The sequence below is a fragment of the Myripristis murdjan genome, chromosome 20 (genome assembly GCF_902150065.1).
Source record: "Myripristis murdjan chromosome 20, fMyrMur1.1, whole genome shotgun sequence".
NCBI lineage: Eukaryota > Metazoa > Chordata > Actinopteri > Holocentriformes > Holocentridae > Myripristis > Myripristis murdjan.
The window spans coordinates 11,304,875-11,327,134 of record NC_043999.1 but is presented as its reverse complement, the minus strand read 5'-3'; the positions used below and the strand labels follow the sequence as shown (position 1 = coordinate 11,327,134).

The following is a 22,260-nucleotide window of genomic DNA, read 5'->3' as shown; positions in this document are numbered from 1 at the left end:
AGGCCAAATCCCACATTCACTAATGCAAATGTACAAAAAAACAAACAAACAAAAAAAAAACCCCTCAGTTCTTTGTGTTCGTGAAGGAAATGAGTTTCAACACCCAAGCATTTTATTTTGACACAGCTTGACAGAGCTGACATTTCAGTGTAATACCAATCTTACATGTATTGTGTGTATTGAGGCGGAACAGTCGCACGTTTGAATAAACAACACCGAGATGAAACGTCGGTTCAGCCACAAACTCCGAATAATGCTGATGAATGATAAATGAGCGCAACGATTGATTGATTAAAATGTTAAACCTTTAAAAAATAACGAGTTCTATAGTTGTCATGTGACCACTCCGTAGTGACGTACACGGAAGTGTCAAAACCGTGCTCTCCAGCCAGCCAGTAAACAACGTGAGTACCTGTTCCTCTAAGCAGAATCAGAGTAACTAGCCGTAATGTTTTACATAATTCACCAGTAATTCTTCATAATGATGTAAAATAAGTATAAGAATAGAGTTGGGTGGTTAGAGAGTGTTTCAGAACAACAAGAGCTGCCAGATAGCATAAACGAAGGCTGTAGATTTCTGTGTGTGAAATGAGTCGCTTTTATGAAAATCTTGAAATTTTAGGAGGTGGCGCTTACAAGATGTGCTGCCTTTGCATCTCGCAGTATTCACTACAAAGACATTCTTGTCTAATTTGATCGACCACTAAGTGTCATAAAGGCTTACACACACACACACACACACACACACACACACACACACACACACACACACACACACACACACACACACACACACACCACACATGCATATTGGTAGAGACTTAATCTGTTGTACACTTTGGTGTTGCAGGTCAGCTTGTATGCCATCAGTCAGTGGTTTGCAGTTCTGTAATCAGTTACATATTTTATTTTGCAGATTGAAGTCTTGGAAGAAATGTCGGTTTTCCCAAGAATTTCTCTGAAGCCAGAAGTCAATGATTACCTTAAAAATGTCTTCTTAAACAAGGAGGTGGGAAACACAACCGCACACCAACAGTCACCCATCCTCTTGGTCTGCATGTATATGTTTTGCATTATTTTTTTTTATTATTATACCAGCTTTCCTACTTTACTTTTGAGCTTTCTTGGTCTCTCACTTCATGTTGTTCCATGTTGGGTTCAGCTGTTAGCCGCTGTGGGCCTTCAGGAGGCAGAGAGCCGCTTCCAGAGGCTGCTCACATGCTTAGCTCACCCTCCTGGACACACTTGTGTACGGGCCAGTACTCACCTAGCTCCCCTGATGGAGATCAGGCATAAGCTGGAGGAAGAGCTGAACAAGGTGAGCCTTTGTGTCAAAAAAGATTAAAACCAAGCGAGAAAAGCATATGTTTTAAGATTTTGACGGTGTGGGATTGAGCTTTGGTCGGTGGAGTTATCTCTCGATGTGTGTTTGTTGTTTTTGTCGCAGCAGCAGATGTGCGGTGCTTCAACAGGGGAGGTTTCTGTTAAGATTCTCCCTCACCCATCTATTCCAGATGTGCTGCTCCTTCCTGTCACTGGCCCAAGGTATGCAAGTAATGCCGGAGCAATGTCAGCCAAATCCGAATCTGCTTTAGAGAGCACACACAAAAGCCCCAAATCACCAGTATAAGTCACTCCTCTGGGCTTGAGTTATCTAAGGCCCAACCACATGTAATTTCATGGAGCGACTGCAGAAATAGAAGACTCTCCTGACTGTCAGTCAAAGACGGGCTCAAAAACAAAAAAGTTGTAGAAGGACTCACACAAATTGGCATGACATTCAGTTTTCACACCCTGACTAAGTCACTGAAATGTCAGTCCGGAGAATGTAATGAGGAGGAGTGTGTGACTTATCATTGGCAGATGCTCTGCACCTCTTTGGGGTGTGACTTCTACAAGTTTTTCATGCTCAGCAACACATAAAACAGCAAAGAACAATACAGCACTAGTTGAACTCCCTTGCTCTTTTATGCCCTGGTGTTGTGTGTGTGTGTGTGTGTGTGAGAAAGAGCCATGACATAGTGGCACTCATTCATCAGTGTGTGCCTGACCTTTGCCCTCTCCTCCCAGGCCGGTCCAGCAGCTGAGCTCGGAGGTGGTAGTGGGTGCCCAGTGTGGCAGTGCTGTTCTGAGAGGAGCTCATGTCTTTGCCCCGGGGATCATGGCCAGCCCCAAGTGTAAGTCACGAGGGGACATATGATAATTTGAATCATTATAATTACACAAGAAACATCTGAAACCAATCACAGCACATAGTTTTCCTGGTTTCCAAAGATGCTGTGTGTATGTCATGTCTTGAAATCCTGTTACAGAACTTTTTGTCTTTGTGAGTAATCAGTCAACAACATGGTGCTCTCTTTGTAAAGCTTTCAAAGTGGGGTCCAGGGACCCCCAGGGGTCCGTGAGGGGCTTCCAGTGGGTCCACAACAAAATGAGGAATAGTTTAATTACACTGTAATTTAATTAACTAGAAATTGTTATCATCCAAAAAGCTATGCGTTGTTTTTATCATTATCATTATTTGTTTTATACATGTATCCCATTATGTAACAACAGAGAGTTGCATGCAGTGGCAAACATGTAAAACAGAGCAAATGATAAGACAATATGTTGAGAGAAATGTGTATGATTACTGTAACATTACTTTTTAATCTCACTACTTTGAATCTATTTGTCAGTGGTTGTGTATGACATCTGAACGATGTAATATTTATCACAAGACAAAATATTGTGATATCTGGTTCCTGTAGGGCAAAATCGCTCTCTAATGGCGGTCCACAGCTTAATGAAAGTCAACTTGGGTGCCTGAAAAAAGAAGTAGTTTAAAATCTTGACTTGTACCTGTGATGTGTTTCTTCTCAGTCATGAAATCTGGAGATGTGGTGTCTGTCTTCTCTGACTTGGAGGGCAAATGCACCCGGGGAGCCAAATCCTTCCAGGGGAAGAGGGCATTTCTGGGAAACGGAGTCGCTGAAATGGACCGTTCCAGCATTTTCTGCCCAGATGAACCTGCCAAGTGGGTAGATTCAAGTCATGATTATGAAAGTGCGAATTTGAAATAAACAAAGTAAACAAGTGTTGAATAATCAGCGGTTATGCAACACGGGCCGACGTGGTGGTGTGTAACTGAGTCTTTGTTCCTGTTGACGTTTCTGTGAGCGAGACACTAAACCCTGTCTAGGCCCGGGGAACCACAAATAGCTGGTTGTGTCCTCTGACTCTCCCTCAAAGGAAATATATGCCTATAGCTTCAGGGTGATGACATGAGAAGGAAAATAAAATAATTACACCGTATGTGTCATGGTGACCCTTGCCTCTGAAATTCCAAACTGAGAAAAGCACAGTCTCCGTCTTCTGCTCTTCCAGAGGTATCGGCGTCCGCATGGTGGAGCCACTTTACCAGAGTCCCTCCTTTGATGGAGTTCTGCCCAGCCTGGCATTCCTGCAGGTACCACTTCCATTTTTGTTACATCTTCAAATGCTTGATTCATGAACCCATAATAATTGGTACTAAAATTAAGGGTCCTGTTTGCCAGAGGCTTTACGATGAAAATCCTTGAAAAATATACTTAACCTCACAAAGCACCCCACATACAGAAGATAGAAAAATATTTTTTTAGGGTAAGTCTGGTCTTTGGTGGCAGGTGTTTTTCCCACCTGTTGTACTCTGTGGGTAGTGACATCACCTCCTACCAAATACTGGGAACCTGCTTTTACACCATTCGAGGTGAGACTTCATAGAGTTTTGGGTTTGGGGTTTAGTTGCTCTTTAATGTATTAGTGTATCTCAGAATTTTCCCACTGATGAACAGCTGCTGCAGACCTACTGACCTAAAAAAATGAATTAGGATGGGTTTCCGAGTATAGAGGTTTTGTGTCACATTGTGGTACACATGTTTCAGACGCATTTACACACCAACAAGAATAATTTATACAAAATATCACCTCTCAGTGATTTTGATCTGAAAATATATGGTATCGTCCTTAAAAAACCCATAACAAGTCAAGCCCCGCTGTGTATCATGTCTTGTGTTGTCCTTTCTTTGCACAGCATAACAGCGTGTTGTCCTTGCACCATGTGTCAGTATATACTGTGTTGCTTCTGTATTATACCGGACAAACAGAGTGATTGTGGCCCCGCAGAACCTTCCCTCTGTTGTCGTGGGACATGTGCTGGGGCCCTGTCCCGGAGAGCGCATCCTGGACATGTGTGCAGCACCTGGGGGGAAGACCTGCCACATCGCTGCCCTCATGGGGGATCAGGTACGTTCTGAACAGTCAACCACTGATAGTGTTTTGGAGACTGACCCTAACCCTAAAAATACACAAAGGAGCAATGTAAATAGGAGCAAATTTAGCTCAGTAGTTGTGCTCCACAGGGGCTTTGATCTGGTCTGTGCTGTGGAGTCCATGAAGTAGTGGTCTTATTAGACATGCCTAACATGCGTGAACTGCATGTAATCAAATTAACTTGTCACGGGTATTTGTTTCATTTAACTTGGAGCAAAAGTGGAGTAGACGTGGAAAATCTGCAGACGTCATCGGGCTTAATTAGGAAAAGACACATTCATTCCAGACCCCAGTTGAGCGTTGCAGCCGATCGACCTTAAGACAAATGTGATGCTTTGTGTCCTCTTTATAGTTTATGGTTTTGTCTCTGTTTTGTCCTTCGCAGGGTGAGGTAGTAGCCCTGGACAGGATCCGAAATAAGATCGACCGCATTCGTCAAAACGCCCAAACGTTGCATTTGCACTCTATCAAAGCGTATTGCTTCAACAGCACTCAGGCTGTGAGCAGTGACCCGGCCCAGGAAACCGAAGGTACAGAGTGTCTGCGTAGATGCCATTTTGGCTCCCGTCTACCTGCTATGAATAAACCCAGGACTCAGTAAATAGACAGCAGCTGTGTTTCTCTTTGCCCCGTCCATACTGCAGGACCTCCCTTCCCCCCTGAGAGTTTTGACCGGGTTCTGCTGGACGCTCCCTGCAGTGGCCTGGGACAGAGACCCAACATGGCCGTCACCTGGAGCCTCAAGGAGATCTGCTCCTACCAGCCGCTGCAGCGCAAGTTATTTCGAGCTGTATGTTTCAATACACACACGCATACATACTCACAACATACGTATATAATCTTATTTTTTTTCTCTCTCTTTTGCATGCAGCAAGTATGTGGGTGTTACTCACATAACATTGATAGTAACTAATTTTGGTCAGTAGGTGGCAGCATGGGGCAGTTGTACTCCTGCACTGCTCTGGGTTGTAGAGCTTTAATGAACAGCTTAAAGGGAAAATCTACCCCAGAGCAATACTGACAAATGTTAGTCCTCTGATCTTTGAAAACACATTTGTCAGCATGTGTCCCCTGAAGCAAAATCTGAGGAAACGTGGCTCTAATTTTTGACAACATTAAGTGGATCTGATTCATTTGCACTTTTGTAGAATTTGTCGGTCTTTTCTTAAGCTTTCACACTTAAATGACTCATTTTCTTCTTAGTACAGCTTACAGCGCTGTAGTATAGAAGGTGTTTGTGGAGAAAAGCACCTTTATTTACTGTGACATTATTCAGAGTTGGTTCCTTTTTCAGCATCAAAGTAGCAGCTCTAGAAAGACTTGCTGAAGGCCATCTTTGACCTCAGTAGAAGCTTCTTTTTTTAAATTCTGTCCTTGGGAGAGACCTGCACATCTACATAAATGCAGATTAAACTGCGCAAACTCATAGGAATAACAAGTGCAAAATCTGTTTTAGGGTGGATTTTTGCTTTAAGTATGGCCAGCAGATGGATTACTACTGGGAGATTAGAGTCCAATGCAGAGGACATCATTTATCCCAGTGACACATAGTGCTCCATCAGTGTCTACCAGCATTTCCTTCAGGCTATTCAGTCTGTGGGCTGAAGAGAGGCTGCTTTCTGGGCATGTGTGCGTCAGTGCTCATCTCTGCAACACGTGCAAACTGTTTGGAATGATATAAAATATTAATAAAGTGTCTGTTAGCGTGCCCCAAATGAATGACTAAACAGACGCTGTGTTTGATTGCAGGCTGTGCAGCTGTTGAAGAAAGGCGGAGTCTTGGTGTACAGCACCTGCACCGTGACTTTAGCAGAGAACGAGGAGCAGGTTGCCTGGGCCCTCGACACCTTTCCCCAACTCACACTACAGCCTCAGGTAAAGGTGTTTTGGCTCACTCAGACTCACACGTGCCCGTTATCAGAAAGCGACCCTCCTAACTCGTCTTTTTTTTTGTCTGTCTCAGGATCCTCACATCGGAGCAGAGGGCATGCTGGGAGCCGGCCTGTCACCTGAGCAGCTGCGCCTCCTCCAGAGGTTCAGCCCTGAGCTGAGCTGGGACCAGGCCGACATGCCGACTGCGCTCCCCGGCAAAGCCAACAGAGACACTATAGGCTTCTTTATCGCCAAGTTCCTGAAAAACTGACTGGAGGAGCGTGTTTTCACTCTGACTGGGATACAGAACGGCGCCGCTCGCCATCCAGTTGCCCATACATGAGAGTGCAGGAGAAGCAACCGTGTTTACAGTACAACACTCTGTATGCTTAGACAAGGCGGTGTTGACAAAGACACTCGCTGCGCTGTTTACAACATCTGCCTCTCAGCAGCTGCTCTCTGAAACTGTGGGCCATATAGGGATGAGCTTTATAAACACCGAGGGCAGGAGAGAGGGAGGGATCCGAGTGCAGTCGGAGGGGGCGGCGGGGGGGGCAAGAGTGGGGGAGAGAGTGAATGAGTATTGGCAAATGCTGCACTGCTAGCGTCGCCATAACAACAGTGACGACACAGCTGCCATGGTGACCGTGGATTCGCTGGATCTAGGAGCGTAGATCAGGAAGTAGTGTGCAGAAAGAGGTCATGAGAGGTATTAACAATTTACTGCCTTTTAGTAGTGGGACCCGGGACCACACACTATTACTGCTGCTGTTTGTGAGAGGGAGGTGATGCTGATGTCTAGCTCTGTCTGAATCAGCGTATTCACCAATTTGATTTATTTTTTATTTGATATTTTATTCCTATTAAAAAAAATCCTTTCAAAAGAAATGTGCCTTTTTGTGTGTCTATGCATGTCGTCTTATAAAGTTTGCCTCTACATTTTCTGAAAATATTTGAAAGGGAAGCCACCGTATAATTAAAAAAAAAAGGCAAACATTACAGCCTTGAAATATGCACCTTTTACTCATTGACAGGCTTTTTAGACATAAAGACCAATGCTAAACAAATCATGTAGCCTTCGTTTTTGTGTTGGAAAAGCCTGTAAATGCTGTAAAAGGTGCACATTTGAAGGCTGTAATAAATACTTGCCTTGTTGCATGACAAAGTGGCTTCCCTCTAAAATTTGATTATTTGATGTTTTGGAATCCTGTTATCCAACATTTTGTGTGCTGCTCACAAAATGTTGGCCTTAAAATAAAAATCACGGCACTGGTCATTAATTCGTTCACTAGAAATTTAATTATCTGTGCACAGAGTGTAATTTATAGCTTTGGACCTACAAAGAAATGTTTTTTTGTGTATCTATGCATGTCAAACATATTAAAGTACATGTTCTAATCGGTGAAATGTTGGCCTTGATATAAAAATACTGTTCACTAATTCATCCACTGGAAACTGAATTATGCTTATCCATTAAATCAGTGTAATTTATAGATTTGGACCTGCAGCACACAGGACTCTTAGGGGCTTATACCGAAACTCATATGCATGAGACAGAAGCACAAGACCTTCAAAATAACCTTGGCTCACCTCTTTCTGGGAATATCATTAGACTGTCTTGTCAGTCCATCCGCACAACTCCCCGACACAACAGGGAGAAATGACAGCAGGCTGCACAGTACTTATAAAACCCATCATGAGTCACATCAGGTCGCTGGGTATTGTACGCTTCATGTAGGGGAAGAGTAGTGAGTGATTAAAATGTCTGCAGCACTGAGGGTTTTGGATCAGACTCAGTGAGGATTTTTCAGTGCCTTTCAGTATGAAAACATTAAGATTCCTCTGAGATCAAATTGGTTTAAATGGGACTGCAGCTCTGGGAGCGTGTCACTTTGGCTATTTTGGTGACTTCTAAATGTGGGAAATAACACTCGCTGTTTTATTCATCCACTCAGTGTTGTCAGTCATCTTGATGTCATCATGACAACTCAGGAGGCAGGCAGGAGCGTCCACTTCAATTTCTCACTTTCAGTTGACTATTTATAGCCACCTCTTTCTTCATTTTTTGACAAAGCAAACAACCACTTCTTGCCCCCCCCAACATCACTCCTTTGTTGCCAACTTTATTCTTTACATTTATGCATTATGTACATACACATGTACACTGTTAAAAAATTGTAGTGCTACCAAAGTAGCATAGAAATGGAACTTTTCATAATTACAATTGTCAGGCAGAACAAAACAAAATGAAAGTGAAGGGACAGGTTGGTGCTAATGTAAACAGAAGGGCACAGGGCATGGACTCCATTATCTCACAACACTAAAATGCCTTCTGTGGGTTCAATTCAGATTTTCACAATCATGAAGTACATGGCATCGGTGAAAATCCAACTGATCTCAAGTTGCACACTGACCCTTCATCAAGCTTACAGTGACTCTTAAATCATTCCTTAAGCACCAAGGCTGGACGTTAAAATCTTTAAGATCCTGTCTGTGAGTCATGGGAATAATTTTTGAAACTTACTTCAAAATCACAACTGAGCTTATGGTACAATGACAGAAAACAAAACTCTATTTATTTGGTAAACATTTGGAATTGTTTCTGTCAGTTTTGCAAGTGTAGCTATTTTTTTTTAATTTGCAGGAACAAACTCAAGAGGATACCCTAAAATTGACATTCTTTATAGTATGGAGTAAAAAGGAATGAAATACAATAAGTCATTGGAAACGGGATCAAACTTAATAAAATACAAACCTTCATGGAGTTTGGTAACAGATGCACTGTAAGATGCAATGTCATATCAAATCTTTTTCACTTGAAACCAATGTGAATCAGTAAAAGTGCAGCGTAGAGGGTGTATCAATGTTATAAAATGTTTCTGGACCCATATAAATAGAACAGTACTGCATGTAAGACAGGAAGTTATTTTAGAAATCGTTGTCTTGTAAGGCAAGACTAAGGTGCACCTCAAAGGAGGCATCAATATATGACGACCAAATGTCTAAAATCATTGATGCAAAATAAAAAAGAACTAAGCAATAAATGATAAACATAAAATTAACCAAAAAGACCTCTGCAAATACAGCATCAAACTAACTTGGTTAGTCAATTCTAGCAGTCAACCCTAGCAGTAGTCTGAAGGAACAAATTATTCAAGTGGCAGCAAGCAAAGAAAAAAAAAAAATCAAATAATAATAATAATAACAATAATAATAATAATAAAAAATACTAAAAATAAAAATGCTAATCACAGAAAGCACAGCTCAGTACAGAAAAAATCTGCTTTTGTGTCATGCTTTATCAAACACAGGTTTAAAATATGCATATTTGAGAGTATTCATGCATATCCACACATAAACGACAATGTCTATGCATAGATACACACATACATATATATTTATATTCATATCTATATCTATATAATCAAAATACTGCCATTGCTAAGGATGCAACAGCATTTACAAAGGAAGCATACATAAATAGGATGCTGTGGTTTCAGGGTATAGCAGCACAATGGGAGAACAGAATGGTCTTCAAGAGGAAGTGTAGTGAGTCCGAGTGAATCTGTGTGTGTCTGTGTATGTGTGTGTGTGTGTGTGTGTGTGTGTGTGTGTGTGTGTGAGTGTGTGAGGAGTCAGGGGCTTGTTCTGTCACTGGTGGATATACGAGTCTCTGGCCCAGTCCCCTGTGTCACCCCTCTTTTTGGGAGCCACCTCCCCCTCTCGGTCCCTGTCCCTGTCCCGGTCATAGTAGTGATGGTGGTGGTCTCGAGCCAGCCGGTGGTGGTGGTGCGAGCGCTGCTTGTTGCGCTCGTTGTGGTCCTGTTCACGCTCCTTGGAGCGGTGGTGTCCCGTGCTGTGGCCCGCCTCGTCGGCGCCACCTCTGTGATGGTGGTGGTGATGGTGGTGGTTGTGGTCCCGGTGGGGCAGCGGCTCGTAACGCTGTTGCTGCTGGGGGTGCCCCTCCCCTACATCCTCCTCCTCCTCCTTCTCCTCCTCCTCCTCCTCCTCCTCCTCCTCCTCCTCCTCCTGGTGGAGCACCTGAGTGCGCGGCTCGATATAGGCCGAGTCCCTGCTCTCCCTGCTCTCCCGGCTCTCCCTACTCTCCCGGCTCTCCCTGCTCTCAGGGGTCTCTGAGTCCAAAGTCTCCTGCCGGGACAGGCCCCTGGCGCGGCTGCTGTGGTGGTGATGGTGGTGATGGTGGTTGTGGTGCTCAGTCCTGGTGGAGGAGGAGCGGTGGTGGATGTGCTGCGGCCTCCTGGAGGACTCTGTCCTCAGGGGCCGCTCCTCCTCATTGCCATCTCCCTCGGCCTCGTCCTCCCCCTCAGCGTCCCCCTGGTCTTGGCTCTGGTGGTGGTGGTGGTGGTGGTGATGATGGTGCTGGTGGTCCTCCCTGGAGCCCTTTCTTTCCACTACCGCTTTATCACCTTTCTGCTCTGCCCCGCTGCCCTGAGGTTAGCAACACACACCCGTTAGTGGAGTTACACAAACCAAAAAATGCAGTGTAAACACACAAAAATGCAACCAACTCATGCATTAATAAATACGCACTTCACTCTCATTATTACTGCTGTATATTGTGTGTGCACTCACACAAAGTCGAAAACTGCAAACACTCCATGAACCCCAAACACACTTGAAAACACACTCTAAGGTTGAATAGTTGGCAACCATCCATTGAAGGCTGACTGTGGTCCTGGAGGTTGCAATTTCATATTAAAGTTGCATGGTTCTCTAAATGCAGAGTGACTAAGTCTGCTAATATTTTCATTTTTACTCTCCAGGACCAAGGCAGGCTCCTCATGGATTACTGGAATCTGAGGTCTGAAAGGCTGCAGCTCAGGGCCTCCCACTCACCACTCTAACAATCACTCGACAAGCTCACTCGCTCTCCTCGGCAATATCAGGAGTTTCCTCATTTTCAGTCTTATATTTCCCATTGTGACGGCAGGGGATAGAGAAAGCATGGATACACTTGTATTTCCACACTTAGATATGTGAAATGAACTGAAGTGAACCACAGTAATTAACTTTATTACACTGACACAAAATGACATAATGCATGGAAAGACATGTTATACTTGCATTGTAAATAATTTTGTTGTAATGCTATTTAATGCACTGTGTCACTACCATGAAACAAACATGACATTTTAACATGCATGGAAATGGACAGTGAGCTGATATCTTTGGAAAAAGCAAATGAAATGCACATGTATTAGTAAAATAATCCAGTTGCAAGTGAAATTAAGTTTTTCAAGCTATTGTGCTGCCCCCTCCCTGTCCTCTCATCCTCTTCTGTGTTTTCTCTAACAAGTTCCCTGATTATCATATGAATCATCCTGCAGTTTTACTTCCTCTATCCCTCTCTAACTCCCTGTGTCCCATCCCTGCTGTCCTGCCCTGTCCTGTCTTGTCTTGTCCTGTTTCGTTCAGTGGGCAATGGGCAGGCGATTGCTGGAGAGACGGCTCATCTCCACTGAACTGCTGGCCCTGCCCTCTCTGTGCTCTCTGCCTGCGCTGTGCACTGAGCCTGAATTCACCCTGAGTTTGGTCAGCACTTGTACCTGCATGCTGGAGACTGGGGCCGGGCTGGAGGGCAGGGTGGCTGTGGCCAGCTTTGTCAGTAGTGGGTTGGGGGGGTTGCAGCTGGTGGGGTGAGTGCTTTTCCAGTAGGCCTCCAGGTAATCAGCCATATGCTCACATGCATCCTCCAGCTGGTTCTCATCTAGGATGATGTCAAACATCTCCTGAGAAAGAGAGGGGTGCACAGAGAGTTAAAGAAAAAGAAAGAGAGGAGTGAAGGGGGCAAGAAAACAAAACAGTGCAGTCACAGTTCCTAAGGACTACATTCACAGGCAACTTGTTTCACTACCGCTTGTGATGATATATCTTAAATTCAGCTGTGAAAATTCAAAGAAAAGAGGGAAGGCCTGAGTCTAGGACTGTTTTTGGTTTTCCAAATAACCTTCCCAGCTGAACTACTTCTCAAATATATGAAAATATCAAAACTATGATAGAAACAACCAGCTGAATTAACCACTTCATAGCATTACACGGTAATTCTGAGAACATACTCCCAGAAAAGTTGCCTTTAAAAAAAAACTAAATCCCCAAAGATACACACTGCTATTTGAATCAAATTAAGCCTGTATTTTCACATGCCCGGGGTGCTTGCTTCATATTCTAAAATAATAACTAAGCAGATTACAGGAGAACAGAAATAGAACTGGCAGGAATTATAACACTTTCAGATATCTGTCTTCAGATATGCATAAATGTAGAAGTCACAGCTACACTGGAATGTGTCTGCCTCAGTTCACGTAAAACCTGAGGTCGTTTTAAGGCTGGATCCAAGTTGGCAGTGATCTGTGCCCACTATGGATACTCACAGGAGGGCACTGAGCCAGCTTGTCAGCTGCCACCATCTGGACGTTGAGGTGCTTGGCTTGAGACTTTCCTCTGGACTTGATGAGTCTCTGCAGCACCTGAGGGCACATGAGGACAAAGGCAACAAGGTCAGGGCTGCTGTGTGTTTTCCACAAAATGGGAACTTAGACAAAATCAAACTCAGGCGTCATGTTAACTGTCATGGATTATCTAGCTGAGGTCATTTTGAAGTTGTTTTTTTCATACTGTACAAAAGTGAATGGTAGAGAAAGGCCTCCTCTAAAGGTAGGAAAATAAAGCTTTGATATTTCTGCCAAGGACAAAGGCAACATGCAGACAAACAAAGAAATCAAACTGAACTTAACACTTGAACCAAAAAACAAAAGAAAACAAAACAAAAAAACACTTAAAAACCCTGGCATTATTCTTTAAGGTTAGATGCACAAGAGATGGCAGCGGGGCGTATGTGTGAAGAAATGTGGTAAAAGGTTGTTTATTCCATCCCACTCTGACTGTGATTCACACTGATGGCACTTTGATTTAAAGGTTGTATCTCATGTCTCCCTGGCTGTGCTTTTTAAATTCTTATTTTCTATGTTCCACGAATGCCTGCGTTTTTTTATTGATCACTGAATCATGAGGCTTATTTACACATGGCTGAAGGTCAGAGCGATGAATCAGTGCCCTCGCACACTCACTCCCTTTCAGATAAAAAGTCAAATCTGACATTCCGTATTTAAAACCGCAGCTAGAGAGCAGCTCAGTTACAGAAAAAACAATACGAGTAGTGACAAGGAGCATCCATATACCAGTGGCTCCCAATGCGCCAGGGACATCCATAAACCAGTAGAGCTGACTGCTACATACACATATAGGAGAAGAGGGAACATTTAACTTGAGATACTTTCATTTTTCATTCTGTCATTTCTCTCTGTCACAGAGTATCTCCCACAGACCTTTACATTTCTTGCTTGGATCTTACATTGCCTATGTTTATTGCTGGATAACATATATTCAATCTCTCTCTCTCACACACACACACACACACACACACACACACACACAACTGCATATGGCATTTGGTATTTTCCTTTCTAATTTTCACCTTGGGAGAGGTTATCTTGACGTAGACAATAATGGGGGCCAGGGAGGTCTTTCCCAGCTGGGATGGGTGGTTGATGGTGTCAGCGTCCAGCACCACCAGCTGTAACGTCCGCGCCAGTTCAAAGATTCGCTCAATTTCACTCTGGACTTCAGCTGATGGGAGAGGAGGGAGGCGGGTTGGTGCTTGCATTGGCTCTGAGATTGAACTTGTAAAAACTATACACTTGGATGATACCAAAATATTAAAGTAGCTTGCACTAAAGAGTAAGAGAAAGTGTATTAGCAATAAACTTTTTACTCAAACATGCAACTCTTAACAAGTCAAAGAGTCATTTTCTTAATACCAGTGGGCTGATTTGACATATTCTGCCTTTGTTTCAACATATTTATACTTCACACACTGGACATTGGAGTCCACAAGCCCGAAGTAGTTTTAATAAATGGATTGCATTGCATAATTAATTGGATGCTTGACTATCTATGTCTTTATAAGACAGACGTCCTCCTTAAAAGACATCATGGATTTGGGGGCATGGCTTAAAGAGCAATAGCTCTGAGAGGAAGCCATACTGTATTACCACTAACAAACAGAAACTGCTCCATCACATAAAAACTACCCTAATTGATAATGACCGGACTGCAAAACAATCCTCCAAAGATTACAGCCTCACAGAAGAGCATGGCCAACACAGCCACAAGGGCTGGCATGACACAGTAATGCCCAAAGTAAAGTGGCAGTATGACAAAACTGCAAAAAATATCCATCTTAACAAGTCATTTAGATTAGCATTAGTCTTAAAAAAGCTTGTTTATTTCCCAAAATAAGGCAGTGGAGTGAGGTAACTGCACTTGTGTCCAATGCAATGTCACTTTTGATTTAAAAAACCTTTGAGAGAGCATTGGAAACAAATGAAGTTAATCTAACCCATCTGGCAGATAATAACCTAGGAAAAAGATTTTTATGCTCATTTGTAGACTAAATTTATTGGTTAAGATGGGTGTTTTTTGCAGTGTAAGTTCGCTGGTGAAAGGACTAAATAGATACTAAGTGGGTCTGGCTTGGGAAGAAAAAAGCTTTGGGTAAAATGTGAAGTGAAAACTTTTGCTCTAAACGTGTCTCAGTCCTAATATATCATTAAAGAAGACAGCAGGGATGGCAGAGCGGCTGCCTCAGAGCTCCTTCTGAGTTCAGGGTTTATTCTGGGACAGCAGCCCACCCTTGAAAAAGACTGAGGTCAAATCATCAGGTATCGTGTAGTGGCTCTATGTAATCATAAAAAATTGAAACAGAATACTTTTTGCTTCAAGCATATGCTTTTTCTGCGTCTTCGTGGGTTTATTCTGGGACTTTTTATTTTGAGAGCTACATTGTGGCTGCAGCCCCGTCTGTCTGCTGCATGTGGTGATGCTGAGCAAAGATTAGCCTCGTCACCTCTTTTGGGCTCGGGCCTGTGAGGCCATCACTCAGGAATCTGTTTCATTCTAATCACAGCTAAACCCCAATCAACCCCAGTTAAGCCCGATGGGTTCTTGAACTTGTTTTCAGGCATACTTCGATACTTGCTATCATTCATTCCAAACAGAAGAAACCGGCCAAGGCCATTCCAAGGTTTCGAGAGTATCATAATAACCGTTGTGAAGAGTTTCTTTAATCGTTTCCTTCCTTTTTCACATAAGCTGGTCTCCTTGAAAACATTATGCAGCAAAACACCAGATGTTCCTGGGCAGGCAGGCAGTCATTTCTAGAACAACTTACCCAAGTTGGAGCGTGTGTTGGAGCGCTCAATGATAGCGTGTTTACTGGGATTGTTGAGGACGGAGCGTTTGGCAAGAGAGATGTCCGCCGTGACGCGAGTGATTGATATTCTGAGGTGAAAGAAAGGGAAGCGGTTACCCGGAGAACATAGAACGAATCTAATATAGTGTTTATAAAGTTTCTCAGCCATGTGCTTAGCTCAAAATATCAAACAAATTTAATATTAAAAGAGAACAAGCTGCGAAAAATCGAAATGGTCTATCAGAGACAAATGAGGATGAGCAGGGCTGGAGAGTTAGAACCAACAGAATATAGCATAGGAGGGGTGTGGATTTGTTAAATCATATTAGCAGATGTGATACAAGCGGGATCAAAAGGGAATTAACAGAATTTGCTGCAGCTGCTGATGATCTGAGTGGATCTTAGTGTTGTGTAACTTCATGGCCTCTGCTCAGGATGGGTGGATGGGAGAGCGCCCAACCAGGGGACTTAACATTGAGTAAGGAGAATCCCGCGCTGCTCTAGGGCCCACTATGGCCTATTAAGGACATAGAGAGGGCCTATTTAAAGCAGCAGCACACATCTCCAGGCCAAACAAACTTGTTACACACTCCCTCAGCGAACCTCAGGGGAGAGATAAATACCAGCCTATAGGACTCAGAGAGAGAAGAATGAGGGAAAGGAGAGTGAGAGAGAAAGAGGCAGGATTAAAATGTCACAGTGAACTTACCTTCCCTCGAATCTGTGTTTCAAAAAGTCGAATAGTGCTTTTTGCATCATGTCTGTCACCTGTGAACAGAGTGCAGCATTTCAATCCAAGCCATTCAAGCAATTTAGAGAAATGAAAATAGATACTTGGAGCTGCTCTATCCATCCTTTACACACAAGTCTGTATCCTTTGAATCTTTTGTATTGTTTCATGGTAGCTATTGTTTTATATGACTGCATATTCCATCATAATCTATGAGACATGAGCTCTTTTTCTTGATCTTCTAAATGTCTCTTTTGTAAAGGATTTCGGGGCTTGTTTTTTCTGGACTTGCAAATCATTCCCCAAATGAACAACAAAACCAGAGACAGTGCTGCTTGTCAGCTGCCCAGGAGATGTCAAAGTTTTGACGGCGCTGTTTACCTCGTAGCCCTTCAGTGACGGTCCAACCAGAACCACAGGCCGCATGGAAGGCACAACATCGTACGGAGGAATGTGTTCCGTCTTAAGGGAGCAGAAGAAGAAGGGAAACAGTTGCACACTTTTATGGAGATAAAGTAAACACCCCACCATCACAAATCACTTCAGGGGTTGGAACAACAACGCACGAGACAATTTAACAGCACTGGAACGTTGTGAACCATGAAATGAGGTGTCTCAGCTGGCCCAAGAGAACACAAGCACGCTTTCTTTGATATAGAACAGATTTGTCGGTTTTATTTCCCAAACATTAACATCCTCATGTCGTTGAAATTCTTATTGTCGGCAGGTTACAATAAACCACAATATTCCGTGACGTTTTGCCGAGTCCTGAGATACATTTTCTCATCTCATGATTCTGACATAATCAGGTCAAAAGGGAGTTTAGTGACAGGAAGAGGTTAGTCAGATAGCAAAAAAATGCCAGAGAAGATCTACAGTAGCAACGACCCAGTCACTTGGGAAGAGAGGAAACAGGCAGAAACACTTTTTAGTACTGTTGGCACTGAGTGGGCACTCAGTTTGTGACAGCCTCAAGTTCAGTTCAGATCCAACAGACTTCATTAGCATGACGTTTGAAGTGATTTTTTTCCCCCCAAACTACTTAAACACCACTTACAAAATAATGATCATCATTTGCAGCAGCAGTACTGAGTTGGAGTTGGAATTCTTTTTTATTCTTTTTCGTACATGACTGCAATTCAGTTGTTAAATTTTCCTGTTAGTGTGTTGTTTCAATTCTGTATACAGCACCTTGAATCTACCGCTGTTTATGAAAAGTGCCTTATAAATGAAATTACCTTGCTTCGCCTTGAAAGACTAGAGATGCACGGTTGCATTTTTCTTGGCTGACCACGATTGCTGATTTTTTTTTTTAGAAGCTTGACTTGCCAATGCCTATCTCAAAACAGATCAAAAGCCTTTAATCATTCGATAAACCTTGTAGGTGTATTTTATTCCAATTATAAGTTTATTCTTTGTACTTAAAGATTTGTCACATCAAAAGAAAGGATCTTTCTTTTCCAAATAAAACTAAAGCGCAAAAAACATCTGATATCCCACTGAACTAAATTTAACTGAGATGAAATTTGTATGTATTTTATTCATGTAACTTCTACAAAACTAAAGTGCAATACAAGCATTTAATGCAAAAGTAAAAGCAACTTTCAATGTGAAGTCAGGCGCAATCTCTCCCTCTCTCTTTTTTTCTTGACATCCAGCTAGACATATATCTGGTCACTGTTCACTTTAATTTTTGTAAAAACTGACCACCAGCTAATCGACTGGTGCATCCCTATGAAAGCCTGACAGCAGCAAAGGTTTAACAAAATGTTAATACGGCACATTTTTAATTAATTGAATTCTCAAAGCATTGCTGAATTTTCTGTTCAGATATAAAGTATATTTTGATCGAGCTATACCTGTATATTTTTTTTTTGATGAAGCTGATATTCTACTTAAGGTTCCTTTTGGTGCAGCAAGTTACACGTCAAGTTTCACAGAATGTAGGGCATTTTCCATGTAATTTCAGGAGAAAAAAATCTACCTTGAATACCGTTATCTTTTGTTCACTCTTAGTAGACTCTCTCAGAAGTGTGCTTCGCTCTCTGTCTGACAGCGAGGCAGTAAACCTGACGCCGCTGTGTCCCACGTGTCTGACAGAGCAGTAAGTTTGAAGGATGTGTGGATATGCCAACACACTGGAGGAAAACGAATGCGCCCTCTCTCTGTCTAAAGCAACAACAGTGCATGATCTAAGCTCTTGGAGACAGCGGTGAGAGAGGAGAGGAGACAGCTGGGAGAGGAGGGAGGTTTGAGGGTGACTTATACCTCCTCCTGCTACTTAAAACTGACTGTTAATTGCTGTATCTTGCATACAATATTTTATTGCTGTCTATTTTTTTTTTTTTACACTTCTCCTTGTTTGTCCTTATGTTTTCAGCCGCTCTCTCTCTATCGTGGGAGTCTGTGTCCTCTGTTGTCTCCACACTGCGGACTTCATGTCGCCATCTCCTCCTATCTACTTCTACACACTTCTATGTTTCCGACCGTCTTTCATGTTTCTTAAACTGGTAACATCTGCTGCCGTCACTGGACTCCCGAGGGACACGGTGTTACATCAGAGCAAGGGAACTGGTGAAAATGCACGCTGCTGCTGACTGACATGAGATTATTAATGTGCAGAGTGGTTCTGCTGAAATGCCTTTTTTAATTAACCTAAGTTCAGCCGCGTGTTACTTGTCTTAAATCAATAATGCTCCTTAACAGTGCTCTTTTATTCCTGTCAGGTCATCGAAATGCAGAGACTGGACTGGAAGCAACTCAACGTCAAACAATTTATTAAAGCTTCAAAAGCACATAAATGAACGACAACGCATAATGAGTGCAGGTGAACACAGATCGGCTGTATCTATACACATGCAGATTGAGCAATATTGAGCTTTATTTGCATGTATATAGCTTTGACAATCTATGTTCACCTGCACTCATTATGCACTGTTGTTTATTTTTGCACTTTTGAAGCATTAATAAATAGTTTGATGTTGCTCTCAATCCCTGTATTCGGATTTTATTTTGTGCTCATTTGGAGGTCCTTTTATTCGCACTGTTTCTGATGTGGTTACTGTCAGATAAAATATGAAAGGACAACCCTAGCCCATTCTTGAGATTAAAACATAAAATTCAAAGTGTTAAGCATCAAATTCCTGGAGGTGTTCCAAGACTATGGTGATGATAATTTGGCTCTGTTACATGGCAACAACCAAAACAGAGGCTCTGGTGAAAGCCAATTTCATGTATCTTACGAAAAGGCTGCGCAAACTGATGTCCCACTCAATCTGGATCTCAATTAAAAACACAAAAACAAACACAAGAACCAGCACAGGGATCACAGGAGCGGTGAGCGAGAGGGGATAGTCAGTAAGGAGAGGAGTGTCTGCAGACCATCTAGGTCACCCACAGGCCCTGCTGTGTTGGCGCACGCCGCACCACAACTTACCGATTTTTGCTTCTGCTTAGCTATGGTGAGACGGAAGAGGAGAGAGAGAGAGGTTAAGAACAGGCATGCATGCTAATGGCTGGATGCACGCTGCGTGACGAGGACGGTGGCACAGGTAGACAAACAGGATGGGCGCTGAGTGAGGCCGAGCAGCCAGAGGCGTTTTGTCAGAGCCGTGCGGACGGACACAGAAGAAAAGAGGGGGGGTACAGGGGGTAGAACAGAGCCCCAGTTTACCTTCTTAAAGAAGGGCATTCGTTTCTCTTTTGCTAGGGGTGACATGACAGTGTTTGGACTGGCTTTAGGGGAGCGCAGGTTGACTGGAAGCTCATTGTCCTCGGGGTCTAAGCCTGTGGCGTCTATGTCAATTGCTACGCACACAGACAGACAAGACCACCATCATACAGAGGTGAAACAGGAGGTTACAGGTAACGGTACATTTCGACAGAGCACAGGACTGATACAGAATGTATGTTACTACACTGAAAGAACAACAGCAATATTAAACAAAACAACATATAAAAGCACAGCAATGGCAATTAAAATGTGGCACCAATAAATGTCAATTTTGCTACAGCTAGATCAACTAAGTGCAAGAAATGTAACTGACAAAAGTTAAACCTTACCTTCACAGTCCACTATCACAAATTTACTTGCAGCTCCAATTCAGAGTGGCTCAAAGTTGTTTTAAAAACTGAATAATATTCAAAATATATTGTTGAAGTCTGAAATGATACCTCGCAAGTACTCACCAGAGGAAGGAGGGGTAGATTTCCGTGAGTTAGGAACCACTTCACCTAAACTCGAGGATGAGTTTGCTCCTGATTTACTGAAAAAGAGAGAGAGAGTGTTTGTAATAAAAGGTCACAGCATTTGCAAATCTTAAAAGGTCTTAGTTCATTTTTGAAGACCTCATGGTGGATGACTCTTGTACCTGGAGTGGAACTTGCCCTGTTTGGCTCTGTGCTCCTGGAGGATTCGAGTGTTCTCGATCTTCACAGGACTGGGGATGAAACCGATTTCACAGCCTTCCTTCACCAGGCGCCCTATCCACCAGTCGTTGTTGAATTTCTGCACAGGGAAACATTCATGCCATGCATAAGTAAGTAAGTAAGTAAGTTACACTTTATTAATCCCACAAGGGGAAATTCCAACTTTTTTTTTTTTTAAGTAAGTTTAAGTTTAAGTAAGTAACCTTCCGCATTCTCCTTCCCTTAATCTTCATCATCACCACCACATCCATCAGCATCACCGTCTTAAATACCGTCTGACACTGTAGTGAGAGACGCCTCACCTCTTTGACGTGGAGGAAGTCTTTAGCCTCAAAGGAGACGGCCATGCCCGGCACGGGGACGTCATCATCATGACTGGCGCTGTAGTTGACATTTGTGCGAACAGCAAACGCAACTGGTTTAGTCTGCCAAGGGGAACAACGGAGGGAAAGAGACAAAAATATCAGATCATACAAAATACAGAAACAGTTGTTAAATAGTGACTGTATCAAAGTTGGAAAAAAAATCCATTTTGATGGCCATAAGAGGCATCAGGCCTGCTCTTAAAATTTTAATTTGTAGTATGACTTTTTTAGTGTGCTATTAGTAGGCTGTTTTCCTCCCTTTGTGCAAAGGTGTAAAAATAACCCGTAGCGAAGGATACAAGCAGACTCATCCTCTGACTCATCCTTACTCAGCTGGGTTATCTCTCCATGAATGAGTCCGTTGTGCACTTTCTCTTTGCTACAGGCTAAAACAATCGCACTTTATGACAATTCACAATGGCACAACATGTTAACGTTTGCTGCAGTAACTACTTAAGGAGGAGCACAACAGTAAAACAGGACTGTTGTGTTTACTTATGAGTGAGCACAAACAACACTTATGAAAATGGTTCATAAATGTTTCCTACGATCATTATAATGGCTGAATCGATACCGGCTTTCCTATCAGATCATCGCTGACCTTCCTGTCCGAGACAACCTGCCAGCCCCATCTAGATAATGCATAATGCTAATGAAATGTTCCAGTTCCTCCACGGGCCCACACACAACCGTCTTTTACTGCTGATCGATCACTTATCACACTGTAACTGTGTCCAAATATATTTTTGGACCAGGCAAGAGCGAATCTCCTCTGCCCATAGTAAGGCATTACACGTCCTGCAAAAAAGGGATTTGACAAAGATGTAAAAATAGGTCACAACATGAGAAAATAGAGGCGGGGAACCACATGCACACAGACAGACACTCTAAATCTAGATCCTTGGACCCGTGTTGCGCTCCTAAGAATATCCATATGCAACCCTTCCTTCCTTTAAGAATTACATAAAATGCTTTTGGACATAATCTTGGGAGCAGTCTGACTGTGGTGGCAACAGTTGGCGACATGGACATGCCCTCCACCAGATTACATTTGCTGTGCCTGTGACGGTGTGACAAGCCTGACAGTGGTCAATTGAAAGCCAAGCACAGGGATGTAGCTCAGAGTAATCTCTCAGCATGGCCTTGTGTGCTTAATATTTACCTGCAGATGAAAGAGAGCAGGATGAGGGGAAGCCACGGGGGGAAGTGGGGGGATAGATGTACCTGGTTTTACCGAAATGTTCTACTGGAAGCCAAATTGCACCCCTCTGATACAGTAACCTAGTTGGACCTTACAGACACTC

The 22,260-nt window shown here is 43.0% G+C and overlaps 2 protein-coding genes across 5 annotated transcripts in view; one reads left to right on the top strand and one right to left on the bottom strand.

Annotated features, from left to right (window-relative positions):
* Positions 1 to 362: 362 nt before the first annotated feature.
* Positions 363 to 7,454, top strand: nsun6 (NOP2/Sun RNA methyltransferase 6). Of its 4 annotated transcripts, none has more exons than XM_030080010.1 (12): positions 363 to 404; positions 917 to 1,009; positions 1,163 to 1,318; positions 1,448 to 1,545; positions 2,071 to 2,177; positions 2,863 to 3,016; positions 3,367 to 3,448; positions 4,144 to 4,263; positions 4,676 to 4,820; positions 4,935 to 5,080; positions 6,040 to 6,165; positions 6,254 to 7,454. In XM_030080010.1, the coding sequence occupies exons 2-12, from the start codon at positions 935 to 937 to the stop codon at positions 6,431 to 6,433; spliced, it is 1,389 nt and encodes a 462-aa protein (XP_029935870.1). In that variant the 5' UTR covers positions 363 to 404; positions 917 to 934; the 3' UTR covers positions 6,434 to 7,454. The 4 variants fall into 4 exon arrangements, with proteins under 4 accessions (XP_029935870.1, XP_029935869.1, XP_029935867.1 ...); XM_030080009.1 differs by having other exon boundaries at positions 1,451 to 1,545; positions 6,254 to 7,452; XM_030080007.1 differs by lacking the exon at positions 363 to 404 and adding an exon at positions 405 to 435 and having other exon boundaries at positions 6,254 to 7,452.
* Positions 7,455 to 8,711: 1,257 nt separating this feature from the next.
* The window catches only part of cacnb2a (calcium channel, voltage-dependent, beta 2a), a 39,180-nt gene continuing 25,631 nt past the window's right edge, over positions 8,712 to 22,260 (bottom strand). Inside the window, exons 3-13 of the mRNA XM_030079356.1 lie at positions 20,894 to 21,016; positions 20,534 to 20,670; positions 20,352 to 20,428; positions 19,837 to 19,970; positions 16,545 to 16,625; positions 16,143 to 16,201; positions 15,413 to 15,522; positions 13,658 to 13,809; positions 12,555 to 12,650; positions 11,730 to 11,912; positions 8,712 to 10,611 (exon numbers count right to left, since the gene is read on the bottom strand). Coding sequence (XP_029935216.1) covers positions 9,814 to 10,611; positions 11,730 to 11,912; positions 12,555 to 12,650; positions 13,658 to 13,809; positions 15,413 to 15,522; positions 16,143 to 16,201; positions 16,545 to 16,625; positions 19,837 to 19,970; positions 20,352 to 20,428; positions 20,534 to 20,670; positions 20,894 to 21,016 — 1,950 coding nt within the window. The 3' untranslated portion in view covers positions 8,712 to 9,813. The remainder of the gene's footprint in view (positions 10,612 to 11,729; positions 11,913 to 12,554; positions 12,651 to 13,657; positions 13,810 to 15,412; positions 15,523 to 16,142; positions 16,202 to 16,544; positions 16,626 to 19,836; positions 19,971 to 20,351; positions 20,429 to 20,533; positions 20,671 to 20,893; positions 21,017 to 22,260) is intronic.